Here is a 17,943-nt window from a genome sequence, read left to right as displayed (position 1 = left end):
CACAGGGGAAGTCTGTGGCAACTCCTTTTATGATTCCACAGGCCAAAACACCCAGTAAAAACTTGCAGGCTGATGTCCCAGACTCCAAGGTATTCCACAGAGAAGGCAGGCAAAAGAGAAAGGCTGCGGCTGAATATGCATGTATGGCACAACATGCAGAACTGTCTGAGGGAGGCCAAGACAAATCTCCCACTTCTCAAGGCCCGTATTGGGCCATGCCCAAGAGGAAGGTCATGGGCTCACCTTCCTCAGCACAACACGTGCACAACTCAGAAACACAGGTCGGAGCCCCCAAATCCAGCAAGCTCAGCAACACTGTGTACCAGCAGATGGTGGACAAACTCGCCAAGCTGTCTATTGTCAAATCACCCAAGAAACACCCGAGGATCAGTGCCCCTGCATCCAGGGAGTGGCACAGAGACACCAACAGGAACAGGAGCAGTGTGGTCATCTCTGCCTCGGCACCTCTCATGAAGACTCCTGAGGCAGGTTCGCAGGCAGAAAGCAACACCCTGGAAGGCCTGCCAGCAAGGCTCCTCACATGCCCTGGGCACAGCTCTATTGCCCATGCTGAGACTACAGGTACCTCTGGCCTGGCACCACAGGCCGAGCATCCCCAGGAGAAACTGCAGCCTGGCACCACAGCCTCCACTGCCCTGCACAAGAACACTCAGTCTAAGAAGCAGGCAACTGGTAAACTCACCTGTGGACCCCAGAACAAGAAAACCGGCAAAGTCTCAGAGGCCAGTGTCGTGGTCTCTGCTGAAAAAAGCCACGTGCCACAGGACACAATTGTGGATGACGGGTCCTTGGCACCGTTTGCTGACATCTCAGAGGGAGGTCCTGAAGAAGCAGTGACCATCGCACAAGGCCAGGATGAAAGCGGCAATGCCTCTTCAGATAAGAGCAACATCCCACAGGAGAAGGCTGAGGGAGCTCCTGGCGTAGTGCCACAGGCCATGACACCTGACGTAGGCCCACGGGCTGGGACCCCAGCCACCACTGTGCTGCACAGCAACATTGACCTTGAGAAGGCAGTGGTGGGTGACCTCGCCCATGCACCTCACGGACAGGAATTCCAGAAACTCTCCAAGGCCAGTTCCACGGTCTCCGTGGAAAACAACCACGCACCACAAAAGACAGTTGCAGATGACTGGTCCTTGGCACCATTTTCAGACAACATCGACCAAGGCCTGCAGGAAAGAAAGAACTCCCTGCAAGGCCGGGAAGTTAGGACTTACACGTCTCCACAAGAGAGCAAAATCCTTCAGGGAAAGTCTGTGGCAACTCGAGCTCTGGAGCCACAGGCCAAGACACCTGGCAAACACCTGCAAGCTGGTGTCCCAGACTCCAAGGTATTCCACAGAGAAGGCAGGCAAAAGAGAAAGGCTGCGGCTGAATATGCATGTATGGCACAACATGCAGAACTGTCTGAGGGAGGCCAAGACAAATCTCCCACTTCTCAAGGCCCGTATTGGGCCATGCCCAAGAGGATGGTCATGGGTTCACCTTCCTCAGCACAACACGTGCACAACTCAGCCACACAGGTTGGAGTCCCCAAATCCAGCAAGCTCAGCAACACTGTGTACCAGCAGATGGTGGACAAACTCGCCAAGCTGTCTATTGCCAAATCACCCAAGAAACACCCGAGGACCAGTGCCCCTGCATCCAGGGAGTGGCACAGAGACACCAACAGGAACAGGAACAGTGTGGGCATCTCTGCCTCGGCACCTCTCATGAAGACTCCTGAGGCAGGCTCGCAGGCAGAAAGCAACACCCTGGAAGGCCTGCCAGCAAGGCTCCTCACATGCCCTGGGCACAGCTCTATTGCCCATGCTGAGACTACAGGTACCTCTGGCCTGGCACCACAGGCCGAGCATCCCCAGGAGAAACTGCAGCCTGGCACCACAGCCTCCACTGCCCTGCACAAGAACAAGAACACTCAGTCTAAGAAGCAGGCAACTGGTAAACTCACCTGTGGACCCCAGAACAAGAAAACCGGCAAAGACCCAGAGGCCAGTGTCGTGGTCTCTGGTGAAAACAGCCATGTGCCGCAGGACACAATTGTGGATGACGAGTCCTTGTCACCGTTTGCTGACATCTCAGAGGGAGGTCCCGAAGAAGCAGTGACCACCGCACAAGGCCAGGATGAAAGCGTCAACGCCTCTTCAGATAAGAGCAACATCCCACAGGAGAAGGCTGAGGGAGCTCCTGGCGTAGTGCCACAGGCCATGACACCTGACGTAGGCCCACGGGCTGGGACCCCAGCCACCACTGTGCTGCACAGCAACACTGAGCTTGAGAAGGCAGTGGTGGGTGATCTCGCCCATGCACCTCACGGACAGGAATTCCAGAAACTCTCAGAGGCCAGTGCCACAGTCTCTGGTGAAAAAAGCCGTGTGCCGCAGGACACAACTGTGGAGGACTGGTCCTGGGCACCGTTTGTCGACATTCCTGAGGAAGCCCCACAGTCTGCAACTCCAGCCTCCAATACACCACAGTGCAATATCCAGGTCACGACAAACGATGCTTTCGAACCTGCCAGGAGACATGTCTCGTTCCCCAATGCTGGCACACAGTCCAGCTCCCCTCCCTCAATTACACATGGCAACATCCCACATGAAAAGTCTGTGGGCCAACAATTGATCTCTGCACCACTTGATAACACTCCTGAGCAATTCCTGCTCACTGGTGCTGCAGCCTCTTTGGTGCCCCAGGAGGAGAATAAAACTGCTGGTGTTTCTGTCTCAACACCACTTGAACAGACCTGTGAAGAAAGGTCTCAGGAAACAACGACCCCTGTGGAAGGCTGGCATGACAGAATCTCCAGCTCTGCAGTACACAGCAACAGCGTGCAGAAGGCTGATGGCACACCCACCCGGGCGTCACAGTCTGAGACCCCTGGGGAAGGCCTGCTAGTTGGCTCCACCACCTCTGAGGGGCCACACAGCAACATTCGCAGGAGGAGGAAGGCTGCAGACAAATATGCCTGGGAGTCACTTGCAAACATCCCCAAGGAAGTCTCTCGGGGAGCAAAGGTTTCCATGGAAGCCACACAAGAGAGAGTACCTGACTCCACAGAACATAGGGACACCACGCAGGAGAAAGCTGCTGCCAAACCCACCCAGGAGCCAGATGCCAAAACCCATGAGACAGGCTGGCTGGTTGGTACCCAAGCCTCCAGGGCACCACACAGCGATATCCCCAGTGGCAGCACCTCATCAGGCTTTAGGCGCCTCCATGCCAAAGAGGTCCTGGCTTCCTTTGTGCCCGGGTCTGAGCCTCTGAGAAGAACCCCAAAACCTGAGAGACAGAAGAGGGAACCCGAGTTCCCCTTCAGGGTGACCTGCACCAAGTCCAACCCCAGCACCAGCTCCTACAGCTCCACCAAGGGGCCCTGGAGGCTCTCAGCAATCAGGACCCAAGCTCCAGTCAGGGCATCACAGGCCATGACCACTAAGGAATACCCTCAATGGCGCATCCCAGCCTCCAGTATGCCTCACTGGGACATCCCAAAAGGAAAGGCTGCGGGTAAATATCTCCAAACAGCATACACCATGATTCCCGGATATGGACTAAGAAAAGCAAAGAGCCCTGAGCTAGGCTGGGAGGACAGGTTCCTTTCCTCATTGGAATGTAGGTACATCACACAGCAGGGTTTATGGTCACCCACCCAGGTGCCACAGGCCAAGTCCCGCAAGGAACATCAACTGTTTGCATACCCTGCTTCCAGACTGCTTCACGGCTGTACCCCCCGGTCCTTGGGCCTCAAGCTGCCCAAGATGGCTGGTGACAATGGTCACCTGGCACTCCTCGCACAACTGCCACAGATGCTGCAGCAAGGTCTGCAACAGACTCTGGGGAAGGTGCTGCATTCCTTATGGGTTCCACTGGCCCGCCGCCTAGCTTCGGGCCACCAGAGGGCAGCACTAGGCCGCGCCCCAGGGGAGAACTTCCCTACAGGCAGCAATGAGGCAGCACCAAAGCCTGGGGGCAACCCCACAGTCCAAGATGGACAGGATACACAGGATTACCACACCCAGGACAGTGGCAGTGCCCGTTCTGCCTTTAGGCGCCTTCGTGTCAATGGGGTCCTGGCTTCCTTTGTGCCCAAGCCTGGGCCTCTGAGAAGAACCTCAGATCCTGAAAGACAGAGCAGGGAACCCGAGTTCCCCCTCAGGGTGACTTTCATCAAGTGCAACCCCAGCACCAGCTCCCACAGCTCCACCAAGGTGCCCTGGGTGATCAGAGCAATCAGGGCCCAAGCTCCAGACAATGAATCACAAGATGGACAAGATACACAGGATTACCACACCCAGGACAGTGGCAGTGCCCGTTCTGCCTTTAGGCGCCTTCGTGTCAATGGGGTCCTGGCTTCCTTTGTGCCCAGGCCTGGGCCTCTGAGAAGAACCCCAAATCCTGAAAGACAGAGCAGGGAACCCAAGTTCCCCCTCAGGGTGACTTTCATCAAGTGCAACCCCAGCACCAGCTCCCACAGCTCCACCAAGGTGCCCTGGGTGATCAGAGCAATCAGGGCCCAAGTTCCAGACAATGAATCACAAGATGGACAAGATACACAGGATTACCACACCCAGGACAGTGGCAGTGCCCGTTCTGCCTTTAGGCGCCTTCGTGTCAATGGGGTCCTGGCTTCTTTTGTGCCCAGGCCTGGGCCTCTGAGAAGAACCCCAAATCCTGAAAGACAGAGCAGGGAACCCAAGTTCCCCCTCAGGGTGACTTTCACCAAGTGCAACCCCAGCACCAGCTCCCACAGCTCCACCAAGGTGCCCTGGGTGATCAGAGCAATCAGGGCCCAAGCTCCAGTCAATGAATCACAGGGCAAGACCCCCAGGGAACACCCTCAGGGGGTCACCCCTGCCACCAGAGTGGCCCACAGGGACATCCCACAAGGGAAGTCTGAGAGCAAACCTCTCCAGACTCCACAGGCCAAGACCCCTGATGCAGGTTGGGTGGACAGGGTCCCCTCCTGTATGAAACGCACCATCAGCCCTCAGAAAGCTTCAGGTCAAGCTGGTGGTACAACACATGCCAAGTCCCGTGAGGAAGGCCAGTTGGTCAGCGCCCAGGCAGCCAGGGTGCTCCACAGCCACATCCCACAGGAGAAGGCTGCAAGCACTGCTGTGGGGAAGACTGAATTCCTGAAACCTCCTGCACTGGAGCGGGATCCATCCAGACCCCAGAAGCGGAAGGTCCCTCTGCCGCTGCCGCTGCCCTGCAAGAGACGAAAGCTACTCATCCTGCCCGAGGCACCCGACCTTGGATGCAGAGTCACTGCCAAGGAAGTAGACGATGAACGGCATATTGTGAGTTACTGAATCAACACAGTCCTGAGTGGTAAGCATGGTCCCTGTCCGGCATGCCCCTGCCCCCTGGCCCTTTCCCATTCCCTGTCAGGTACCTGCCCTCCTCCTTGTGCAGGGGTCGGAAGGAAGAGGGCTCTGGCCTGCTCTTCTTGCCTCTGTCCATTGGGGGTGGCCACTCTGGGGCTCCTCCAGGAAGCCTGCCTTGTTGGGCCAGGCCATAAGGACCTGGGTGTCCTTTCCTGGGGCCCAGGGCTCCTTACTGTGCCATGAGACCCCAGCTAGTGTCTGGGATGAGGGTTGTGCAAGGTCATCCTGAGTCTGCATTTGAGGGGGAGCCCAGGATACCCCCTACTCCCAGCCAGCAGCCTGGCCCCAAAGATAGTCAGCTCCCACAAGGGGCTTCATGGTACCACTTGGTTGCTTGAGGCAGCAGTGCTGGGCCCCAAGTGGTAGCAGAGGGACAGGTTTCCTGGGTAGCCCCTCCAAGCCTGAGCCCACAGGATGCCTCTTCCTGCTTCTCTGACCCATGCATGGCAGCTTTGGCTTCCTTTGACCCAGCACACATGTGCACAGGGACATGCAGCCTGAGAAATGGATCACTCCACAGTGCAATGATCACCTGAGAGTTCCAGAAGGACTCACAGCCATGGGCTGGGGGTCTGCCTCTTGTTTGGGCTCTAGGTGTGGCAGATGCAGGCACAGATTAGCCTGAGCTTTGCTCAGGTGTGGTGTCGCTCTGCAAGGGAGGCAGAAAGTGCTAGAGGAACAGTCTCATTGGGGTCACAGAAAAGGCACAGTGTCCTGAGATCAAAGGTCAGCTGATGCTCCAACAGTTTTCCAGATAATGTCACTTGTGAAGAAGGATTTATTCATTTGAAAGGCAGAAACTCAGATCTTTCACCTGCTAGCTCACTCTGCACAGTGGCCACAGTGGCCTGGGCTGGACCAGGCTCCAGCCAGGGACCAGGAGCTCTCCTTGGTCTCCCATGTGGGTGTCAGGGGGACCCTCAGGGTCCTGGACTGTCTTCCCAGGCTTTCCCAGGTGCACCAGCAGGGAGCTCAGTGGGCAGTGCTGTGAGCTCATCCCTGTAGCTGGCCTAGGCTGCATTATCCTCACTCCAGCCTATCTTCTGGCCTCTCTCATGATTTTTCTCTGCTCTGCTTACAAAGACACCATTTAATTGTCATACACTAGGGATTTCCCTGATTTTCTGGAGGTTTTGATTGTCAATTTATTCTGCTGAGTTCTCAAATCCACATTTTATGACTTCCAATCTCTTAACATCTCAGGACACATTTGGGGCCATTTTGTTTGCTATGGCTACTCTGTGTGATGACTCTGCTTATTCCCATTTCTTAAAATGTTAGCACATTTGCTTTTGAAAGAGAAAAGATGGATTCATTTCTTTCTTTCTTTGAAGGTCAGTTAGAGAGTGGAGGGTGAGCCTGAATCTTCCATCTGCTGATTTCCTTTTCACATGACCACAATGGTGAGGACAGAGCCAGGATAAAGCCAGGAGGCAGAAGTTCCATGTGGATCTCCCCCGTGGGTGCAAAGGGCCCAAGCACTTGGCTTTTCCCAGGCTGTTAGTGTGGCACTGGCACAGAAGTGGAGCAGTCAGGACAGGAACCAGTGCACTTACAGGGTGACAGCACTGCAAGTGGCGACTTGACCTGCTGTGTCAAATGTTGGATTCTAGCTGCTTTACGGCATATGATTGTGTTACAAAAGAAGTGTAATCACTGCCTTTCTCTTGGACTTGTTCATGTCTTCACAAACAGTATATTAGTGCCATTGTTGGATTTCACTTTTCTCTTTTGCAAATTAATTTCTATTGATTTGTCTCTGTTTTTATTTTTTTGCTTCCTTTTTGTCTTTTGCCCTTCAGTCCCTCTGTGCTTAGTAGATATGTTCTGTGGATGAGTGTAGGCCATTTTCTTTAAGGGAGTCGGCAGTGTGCTTCAGCACATTACACCCCACGGAGGCACCGGTTTGAGTCCCAGTGGCTCCACTCTGATGCAGCTCTTGACTGCTGATAATTTCCTTTGCCGTGTAGAAACTTCTTAGCCTGATGGAATCCCCGTTTGCTTGAATTGCCTGTGCTTCAGAGTCTTACCCTGGAAGTGTTTGTCTATGTCCATGTCTTGAAATATTTCCATTTAGTCATTTGAGGGAATTTAAGATCCTTGAGCAGTTTAGAGTTGCTTTTTGATTCGAATGAGGTGTCTAGTAGGGATCTTCTTGCATACTTCTGTACAGTTAGGTCCTATTTTCCCAAATCCCTTTGCTAAAGACCCTGTCCTTTCTCTCCGGATTGACTTCAGTTGGCTTGTCATCAGTGAGTGGATTTTGTTTTCCTTGTCTGTTCTCGGGGCTCACATTCCCTCTTGCTGACCTCATGCTGTCAGTCATTTCCTGTCTCCAGGGACTTTGCCTGGGTTTGAGAGCTCCTGTGGGTGGGTGGGTGGGCATTAGTGCTTCTTCCGAGTAGAGATGTCCTTCTGTCCAGACAGGCATGCAGAGTTGGCTGCAGACACTGCAGGTCTGGGGGTTCTTGTCTCAGTGCTGCTTCCCTGAGGGTGAGATCCTGGGCTCCTCATTGGGGAGCTGCTCACGCAGACATCAGTCCTGCGCATGCGGGCACTTGGTGGGCATGTTCTCCTCCACAGGGACTGCCCTGGTGGGCACTGGAGGCCTTGCCTGTGGCCCTGGTGCAGCCCCGGCTTTGTGTTCACAACCGCTCTGATACCTTCTTGTGCACTCAGTGTTGTCTCTCTCCCTTTCAGACAACTACGTTGACAGCCAGATGAGATACGCGAATCGAGGAGGCCTCTTCAGGACATGGCTGCTGTGAGCTGGCCTTGGCCAGCAGCACCTGGCTTCGCTCTGGACATCTGCAGTGACCCCATCTCATGCCGGCGCATGCTGACGTGTTCTGATGCCTGAACAAGATACCACATAAATTCTCAGCACTGGCTGATTTCTCCCACTGTGTTTAGTGTGCCCATGATGCCATGTCATGACTTGAACCCCTCTAGGTCCCAATTGTGTCCCCTTATCCTAGATACCTGCACCCCTTCTGTTTAGCCACTGTGCCCTCTGAGTCAGGTCTGCTGTCCTACTGTCTGTGACAGCCACTATGTCCTCTCCCAGCTGTCTCCTGTCCACCAGCTTCATGGACAGCATTAGTCTTGCACATGCGTGCACATGGCGGGCGTGATCTCCTCAACAGGGACTACCCTGGTGGGGGTTGGAGGCCTTGGCCGTGGCCCTGGTACGGCCCCCACTTTGTGCTCACAACCTCTCTGATATCTTCTTGTGCACTCAGTACAGTCTCTCCCTTTCAGATGACTACGCTGACAGCCGGAGGAGATACGTGAAGTGAGGAGGCCTCTTCAGGACACAGCTGCCATGAGCTGGCACTTGGCTTCGCTCCGGACATCTGCTGCAGCGACCCCATTCCACACCACTGCCTGCGTGTTCTGATGCCTGAATAAGATGGTCCTACAAGTGCTCACGCCCAGCTGATTCCTCGCACAGTGCTTGGTCTCCACCACATCTTGAATGACTTTGGACACTTACCTCACTCACCTGCTCCCCTCCCCCACTTTTTCTTTTGCTATGGGCCACCACCCCTATGCCCTCGATTCACCAGTTTGCTTCCCCACTGTCTGTGACAGCCTCATGTCCTCACCCAGCCATCTCCCCTTCTCTCCAGCTTCATGGAAGGTGGCCTCCTGTCCTTCTCCTGCACTGGGACTGCCCCAGTGCAGGGCAGGCTGCGGGGCCTCAGAACAAAATCCTGTCCCAGGGAGATGCAGCCCCAGGAGGCGAGGAACTGCCCAGTCGGATGGGTGCTGCCAACCACAGTGTGCAGAGTCTTCAGTGACAGTGGCACAAGAGGTGCAGGTTGTTTGTGTCTGTGCCTGGGATGCTGTCCTGGGCTCTGTGGTCTGGTGAGGTGACAGTGCCCTTGCCTCCAGCGGAGCAGGAAGGGCGGTGGGGAGAGATGTCCAAGAATCAGGGTCCAGTGCAGCCAGCAACCTGGCACTTGGGCACCAAATCTGTACTCTCTGGGATCATGGGTGGATAGAGGGGGAGGGGTGCCCCTCCTTTAAAGTAGGGCTTCTAAGAGACTCTCTTCTTCCCCTCCAGCCCCTGCTTTGTACCCCATGTTCAAATGGTTCCATGTAGATGTAGAGGCTTCTCCTTCTTAAACTTCTAGAAAAAGGAGATTAAAATGTTTTCCAAACCTTTTCCAAAACTTTTGAAATTGATGCACGTCCTTGTATGTATAGCATAAGTGAGGGACAGAGGAAGTTCAACACCATTGTACTTTTGAAAAGAATGTGTTTATTCATTTGAAAGACAGAGTTACAGTGAGAGCACGAAGGAGAGACAGAGCTTCCATCCACTGGCTCACTCTCCAAATGGCTGCAAGTGTGGGAACAGGCCAGCCCAGAGCCAGGAGCCAGAAGCTTCTTCCAGGTTTCTGTCATGTTTTCAGGGGTCTGAGGCCTTGAGCCATCTTCCTCTGCCTTCCCAGGCACATTAGCAGGGAGCTAGACTGGAAATGAATTAACTGGGCCTGGAACTGGAGCCCCTATGGAATGTCAGCCTCCCAGGTGGTGCTTCACCAGCTACAGCACACCACAACAGCCTGCCAGGATGATTCTATAGGGGAGGAGTTCTAGTGGATGCCTTTCTCTGCCCTGCCCTCTCCTGCACTGACAACACAGCTGAGAGCCTGGTGCAGTGCCTAGAGATGCAGCACAGTGGCTTGCAAGCAGGAATCCTGGGTCAGGTGCCTGAGACTCACTCATCCAAAGTCTAACAGTGGGGCTGGGCAAGGGATTCTCGGCAGAAGCGGATACCAGGCCCTTCACTTCTCTGCCCTAACCCCCAAGCCCTCACTGGACCCCATTCTCCATGTGCTCCAATGCCCAAACCCAAGGGCCTGAGGCACCTGGCAGTAGTTCTCAGGACGCAAGCCCGAGAGAAGCAGATGGATGAGGAGCGAGGCATGGCCTCTCCACATCCATGTCCAGGTTCCCAGAGGGTGCCTGGATGCAGTCCCCAGGACAGGTAACCCCAGGCTTCTGGGATGTCTCCTCCACACAGCGGGACCAGTCCTCAGGGACACCCCGGCTGAAATCGAACATTCTCTGAGGAGCCCAGTGCTTGAAGGAATAAAGCTGTTGGAAAGGGGCAGGCAATGGGCTTTCCCGGACTGAAGTGTGCAGGTCTCAGCTAGTGGTCACCTAGTAGTTGAGGCTGCGGTCTGTGGTGGCTGCGTCAAGCCGGGCATTTGGGTGCATACATCAGGAGTGCTTGTTCTGCACTCAGCCGCCAGTTCCCCAAGGACCATAGCACAGGCACCGTGACCCCCACACACTGAGAAACCCTGAGCCAGGAGCACCCTCTGAATCCCGAACCAATGCACAGCACCCTTGCCTTCAGCTGCTGCCTGCTTCTGGGGTTGGGGGTGGCTGGGTGGGACAGAACAGGAGAGTGTTACGGGGGCAGGGCCAAGCCTGCAGGTTCTTGCTCTCTTGGGGCCGCTCCTCCCTGCAGATGCCAAAGTTTCTTCTGAGATGTGGCAAAGCACTGGCCACTTCTGGGTGCCATTGCCACAGGTCACAGGCAGAAGCCCTGTTCAGGGCTCATCTCCCAGGTAGGGTCCTCAGCTTGGAGAGAGCTGGAAGAGGCCATGAAAGTCCTGCCTCACCTCCTCTGAATGTGACACAAAAGGAGACTGGGTGGGCTCCAGGGGCAGAGTGCAGGTTAGAGCTTGCCCATCTTGGTGGCCACCCCAACCTCCTGGGACTCCAAAGGACACACATGTCCACCTCTGAGCGATGGCTGTTAAACACAGGTGTGTGATGCCTGCCTGTGGCCTGGTGCTTGTGGGAGCCACAGGCAGGACACTTGGTCTTCAGTGTGGTGATAATGGAGGCATCTTTCAAGGCTGGTTGCTCTTGGGAGGTTGCTGCTGTTCCCTCCCCATCTCTCTCTCAGTCCTTCTCTGTAGGTAAAGATGCCACCTGCCAGGAGACCCTCCCCAGAGTCAGGTTGATGTCTGCAGCAGGCCCTTGGCCTCCAGAATTGTGTGAATGTATTTCTTTTCTGAGTTTGACACTGTCCCAAAGCAGGTTAAGTTGATGCTGCCTATACTTGCATCCCATATGTGCCAGCTCCACTGCTGGCTTCCGCACATCCATTCCAGCTCCCTGCCCAAGGTGGCCCAAGTACTTGGGCCCCTGCACCCACAGGGGAGACCTGGCTGAAGCTCCTGGCTCCCAGCTTCAGCCTGACTCAGCCCTGGCCATTGTGGGCGATGCGGCTCCACAGCATGAGATCATCTTCGACGCTGACAGTTCACACTGTTTGCTGGCCCTCCGGATGATTCTTGCTTGAGCTATCGATGATAGTTTCTCAGGCCTTGATCAGTGTTTGATCATCCAAGTATTTCTTAAGTTTGTTCACCTGCCAGTACACAAGCCCATGGAGCTGTACTGCACAGCTTCTTGGGACTGACGTTGGGATCACTGCAGCAACGCCCATCCAGACTCGGAATCTCTCCCTAAGACGCTCAGGAGAACAGCCCAAAGTATTCCCTGAAGAAGAGGCCTTGGGCCCCTACAGCACCCACAGGAACACCTGGCTCTGCTCCTGCAATGCTCCCAGCTTCAGCCCGAGCCTTAGCTTTTCTCTTCCTATAAAATACAATAAAGAAATAATAAAAATAAATCTAAAGAAACAAACAAAAAACCCCACCCGTTTTCTTTATAATGTACACAGCCTCAAATATTTCAGTATAGCAACGGAAAAACAGACTAAAACAAGAGCACTTCAAAAGTGTAACCTAGCATGTGTGGAATACAGCCATGCATAATGCATACCCACATAAACAACACAACTTGTAAATATGAAGTAGCAGAAAAGTACTGAAATAAAGCATTTCCAAAAAAAATTTTTGTGGAAAATTGAATTAAAATAAGCTTGCTTTGGTGCAAAAAAGTTCTGAATTCTCTACACAGGTTTTGCATAATTGGTATCTTCCAGGGACTGTGTGGGTCCCCTTGTACACATCGGTTGCAGGGGCCAAAGGCCACAGGGAGATGCCCTGTGCTGGGGGGCCTGGCCCCAATCCCAGGAAAAAATAGTGGAGAAACATCAACCCTGAGATATACGCTATTTGCTGCTTACTTTCAAACTTAAGTAGGGATACTTTAAACACGCAAGTCATCCAGAAAGTGGAAACATTGGACTATCAAAAGATAGAGCAGGGGAGCTGGACAGAGGCACAAACAATTCCCTCTGTGTTTACAGCAGAGAGACAACAAACGACTCACTTTCTGTGATGTTGGCAGGGACACAGAAGAAAACCCAAGGGGAGAATGAACTCAGCACTAAAGGGAGAAAGAAACTTAAACTACAAAACACAGGACAGACCACAGCATTGTGCTGTCTCGACTCTGGCACCTGATAAAAGAAGGAAATAAAAATTTTACTTTAGGCTTCTGACTCCAAATACATACTGAGTGCTCCAAAAACAAGTATCACAAGAGACTGTAAAGTGGTCACGTATTGGTGAGCAAGACTGGCATACAGACGCAAACTTTATTTTTTCTGGAGGAAATAAACTGAACTTACAATCCAAAGAAAACACACAGATAACATTCCAAGGAAAATGATCACAATCAGAGCATACAAAATAGATACTCTGGAAAAAAAGGGCAAAACAGATCAAGGATCAAGAAATACCAGGTACTGATCTCACAGGCAAAGGAAAGAGGAACTTAAAAGAATCAGCAGGAAACAAGAAAATTTACAGAAGAATGGAATAGACTCTCAGTGATAGAAACAATACACTAGGCTGAATTAGAACTCAATGGACTGAGGACATACCAACCAGAACTGAAGAAAGAAGCTGTAAATGGGGAGATGATCCGAAGACATCACCAAAAATAAAGTTCAGTGACATAAAGAAAGAAAACATGTAGAAAAGTGGTCTGATGCATGGGAGAAAAAGGTGAGAAATTTTGACACCAAATTGGACGTTCAGAAGAAAACAGGAAATAAAAACTGGACTCCAGGTGTTAGGCATGTTTTGTTCTTAACTTGGATGGTGGTTGTGAGCACAGAAACACCCACTGATCTGCAGCTATCGTGCACTTGTTGGTAGGCACACCATATTTTAATGGTTTCCAAAACGGGCACTACTCAAGAAAATTCCCTATGATAAATGATCAGGTATATTTAATCACAGTTCCTGCTTTAGAAACAGCAGGCTATCTATCAAATTTATCACTGATAGATTTGTAATAACCTATACACCCATGCTTTTTTGTGGCTGAAAACTTTTTCCTCTGTTTAGATCAGAATGTTAACTAACCCATTTGCTTATGTACCATTTTGTAAACTAATACCAATAAAGTAGAATTTTCTAAAAGAAGTGATACAGAAAGTACAGATTAATTAATCTCAAGGCTTCAGATCTCACGTTTCTTGATCATCTCAGGCCAGTTATCCTTGTTTCTGGTTTTCAGTGGTTGCCTTTAGGAGCTCAATCTTAAAACCTGCATCTGTAGTTTAAAGCAGTTTGTGGGCTTCACTTGGAAGTAGCCTCCATCTCCTCCTTAGCCACTCTTCTAATTCCATATTCTTTCAAACATTATGAAGTATTAGATGTGATCCTCCAATGATGTGTGGCAGTTTTCCTGCTCTGGGAAATGTGACCTGAAAGCAGTAAAAGTTATATGGTTTTCAGCATTTAACTAACAAACTATGGTGATCACATCTAAAAGCCAAAGACTATAAAAATCACGCATACCATACTACATGCCATAAATGACAATGAGAAAGGAATGAGGTAATAAGCACATTTGGTTTGGAGTTTTATCTTTTTGAGCAAGTATTATACCTCATTTCAGACATGTCACTAGGATATATGTACAGAGAAGATGCTGAGATATTAAAATTGCAGGTTTTAAAATTAAAAAAGAGATTTATCTGATTATTAGCAATTCAAACACTCAAAGTAAACAATATTTTTTTTAGGAAATAGCTATTGCAGATGGAATCGATTTATACTCTAAATAACATTTTAACTATTTACACATGAACAGTTTGCATTAAAAAATAAAATTCTGTATGCAAACGCATTTTTCAAAGCACAACAACCACCATATTATTGATTTGGATAACACTCAAATTCCTTTTATTTACAGGCAATCCAGAAAACTACTTGTCCTATATAAATTTTGGTATGAACGCCTTATATAGTTTAAAAGTAAATTTTAAGCTATAAGTATTTTTAATGATTTTTATATATTCAAACTGCTTTCTAGGTACTTGGACTACTTACACTGTTTTATAGCTACTAATATGCCAATAACAAACACATTTTTCCCTGGTAACTTAATAATAAAATCTCGTCTCTTCTGAGTTTCTATTCACAAGCCACAGCTGTGAGTTGGGAAAGAGCAAGTGCACCACTAAAAAGGCGTCATATGAGAGGGATCTCGTCTAAGCAGAAGAGATTGCTCCTGTTGGACGGAGTTCAGACCCTTCTAGAGCATCATAGCAGGTACAAATCAACCTGAGAAATGACAACAGTACACGCTCACATCACAGACAAAGAGCTACACTATGTCAGTTACGGCAGACACTGAAATAATTACTGTCCTCTGATCAAATGCAGAGGGCAAAGACCACCTGTTAGTGTTAGGTCTGGATCAAGAAACAAAAGGTAGACTGACTTTTATGACAGTGCTCCCCCACAATTTTAATATCAGCTAGATACGTAGTCAGGTGATATGATCTACAACATGGTATTGCACAATGATGAAACTGTCTTCTCAGAACGTATCTCAGTGTTGTTAAGGGATACATGACTGGGTTTCTATTTGGTTTTATAAAGGCATGTAATAATAGAATGCCTACAGCCTTCATTACTGATTATGCTCAGTTTTTAGGTAGGAGAAATTGTATCAGTTTTACACATAAACTGCTGTCATTACCACTTCACCATAACAGTATTTCAAAAAACATTTCAAACATTGCCCTCTTGTGATATAGTTAAAGAAATACCAACCTTTTTGAATTTCTTGAAAACTGTCAGTTGACCATCATCAATATTTACATCCGACAGATTTCTGTAAGTGGAGCTAACCACCAATGATCTAAATTCACTCTTCTTTTTTTTTTAAAGATTTATTTTTATTATTTTTTCATTGGAAAGGCGGATATACAGAGAGGAGGGACAGAGAGGAAGATCTTCCATCCGATGATTCACTCCCCAAGTGAGCACAACGGGCCGATACTATGCCGATCCGAAGCCAGGAGCCTCTTGCGGGTCTCCCCACGCGGGTGCAGGTTCCCAAAGCTTTGGGCCATCCTCGACTGCTTTCCCAGGCCACAGGCAGGGAGCTGGAAGGGAAGCGGGGCTGCCAGGATTAGAACCGGTGCCCATATGGGATCCCGGGCGTGCGAGGACCTTTAACCACTTGCGCCACCGCGCCGGGCCCTAAATTCACTCTTCTTGAAGTTCATCACCATCTTCTGAAGCTCATCATCGTTCTTAAATGGAGTCAAAAGGGATGGAAAAGGAGAAATAAAATTACTGTTATTTAGGAATTTACAGCAAAAACTTAGAATGTCTGAGGAGACGCAAGTTTGCTTTTGGTATCTGTACTTTGTATTTGGAACCAAATCATACCTACCCGAAATTCCCAAAATTAGTACTTCAAATGTTTTATAACTTTGGAAACATTTAAACACATCTGCTTCTAATAGACTAAAAATTTTACGAGATTTTAAATTTAGTATCCTATCCTAATAAATAAACAGCTCACCTTCGTGCATATGTTCTCAATACAAAACCTCAGCACTGTCTGCTTCTCATTAGAACGGCTCACACAGATGATTACATATTCTACATGTTCCACAGGTCATCTACCATACTTAGGCATTCATGGATTCTCAGCACTTTTTTATTTTTAATTTCCTTAAGGCATCAAAAAAATCAATCTTTGTTTTCAGACGTTACCTCATTCACTCACAAGCCATTTCTTTTTCCAGATGAAGAGTTCTAAAATCAGCCTCAGGATTCCTTCAGACATCCTTCACTTGCTAACAGTGACCTCTGATTCATGACATTTGCTATTAGCTACCTAGTCAGTCACACAGCACCACTGTTGCAGCTGCTCCTGAAGCTGCTAAACTGGAAACAATAACAGGGGAAAGTGCTAACAGGTCTAAATTACAGGCAGTCAGGAAGGAAAGGAAAACCAGAACAGACAGCAAGCAGGGGTTTTTGAGACAGACAGAGCACTGTCAGGGACTCTCTCTAAAAAGCAGTAGCCTAATACCTGCACAGTTCACAAATATCTTACATCTCCCCCCTGCCCTCCAGGTTCCACCCTCCAACTGGAGCAGCAGGGACGCAAATTGGCACTCATATGGGATGCTGACACCACAGCCTAGTACATCACGGTAACGGCCCCTGAAATTTATTTTCTATTTAGCAAACCCACATGAGGAAAAAGAAAAGCAATGGCCATCGTCAGAAGGACTCTGGGAACAGGACAACTGAATCTCTAAGAGAGCTGGTGATGAATTTCTCGGGCATATCTGCACTCAAGGTCCCAACTATGTATCTTCTTAGGTGAGTATAAATTTATTCAACAGACTAGCAAACCTGGTATTTCCATTGTGAGAAGTTGGTGTGATGGAGGGGGTGAATAATTCACTAGAGAGAGTGAGCAGAGCTAGGGTAACTGAACTCACCCTGCAAGGAGGCAGGAGACAGGCAGGTCCCCACGGAGTGGCTGACAACTGTGGCCACACAGAAAGTGACCTGAGGGGTGCACCTGCAGTGCAGTCCCTTATTCCTTATGCTGACTGCCACCACATGCTTGGAAGGGAGCAGTGGGTGGAACAGCCTCAGGCTGTCTGTTCCAATATTGACCAATTAAAGAAGCATACTTGTAGCTACAATTGGATCCTCAGCTGGGATGAGCTTTCTCTGGTCCACCACATTTTTGTGGTAGGTGATTAGCGATTTTGCCCTGTGCTGGGGAATCTATATCCTCCGTCATCCTAGAGGACTCCACCGAGTGCTCCAGGAACACCCTCCACAATTTCACAAATCCTTTTAAGCTTCAATAACACTGAGACTGTGGATCCAGTGGCACGGTGGCTAGGTCTGAGCTGCTTCACTTCCAATCCAGCTCCCTGCTGATGTGCCTATGAATGCAGGGGAGGATGGCCCCAGTGCTTGAGCGTTTGTACCCACGGGGAAGAAGCTCCAGGCTCTCGCTTTTGGATCAGTCCAGCTGCAGTCACTGCAGCCACGTGGGAAGATCTCTTTCTGTCTCCCCCTTTTCCCTTCTATGACTCAACCTTTCATATAAACAAATCTTAAAATAAAAATAATAATATTGCTAAAATTGTTAATCAATAAAAAGCTGATGGCAGAATGGCTGAAATCCTAGACTGAACGTATATACTGACACTACCCCACTACAAATCCTAAGTATCTGACCTTTATTTTATTTTTTTGCTTTCTCAAAATCACATTATAGAGGAAGAAAATTTTTATATGAATTTTAA

General features: G+C 49.9%; 1 protein-coding gene and 1 pseudogene across 1 annotated transcript in view; one reads left to right on the top strand and one right to left on the bottom strand.

Moving 5' to 3' along the window:
- The window catches only part of LOC121166446, a 1,182,205-nt pseudogene that overhangs the window by 1,094,410 nt on the left and 69,852 nt on the right, over positions 1-17,943 (top strand).
- Positions 15,426-17,943, bottom strand: part of LOC121166444 (nibrin-like) — a 178,917-nt gene continuing 176,399 nt past the window's right edge. The window contains exons 8-9 of the mRNA XM_040995565.1: positions 15,857-15,909; positions 15,426-15,512 (exon numbers count right to left, since the gene is read on the bottom strand). Coding sequence (XP_040851499.1) covers positions 15,882-15,909 — 28 coding nt within the window. The 3' untranslated portion in view covers positions 15,426-15,512; positions 15,857-15,881. The remainder of the gene's footprint in view (positions 15,513-15,856; positions 15,910-17,943) is intronic.

This window comes from Ochotona curzoniae, unplaced genomic scaffold (assembly GCF_017591425.1).
Source record: "Ochotona curzoniae isolate NIBS_2020 unplaced genomic scaffold, NIBS_Ocur_1.0 patch14, whole genome shotgun sequence".
Lineage (NCBI taxonomy): Eukaryota > Metazoa > Chordata > Mammalia > Lagomorpha > Ochotonidae > Ochotona > Ochotona curzoniae.
The sequence above is the reverse complement of the archived record's forward strand: the minus strand, read 5'-3'. Positions and strand labels throughout refer to the sequence as shown.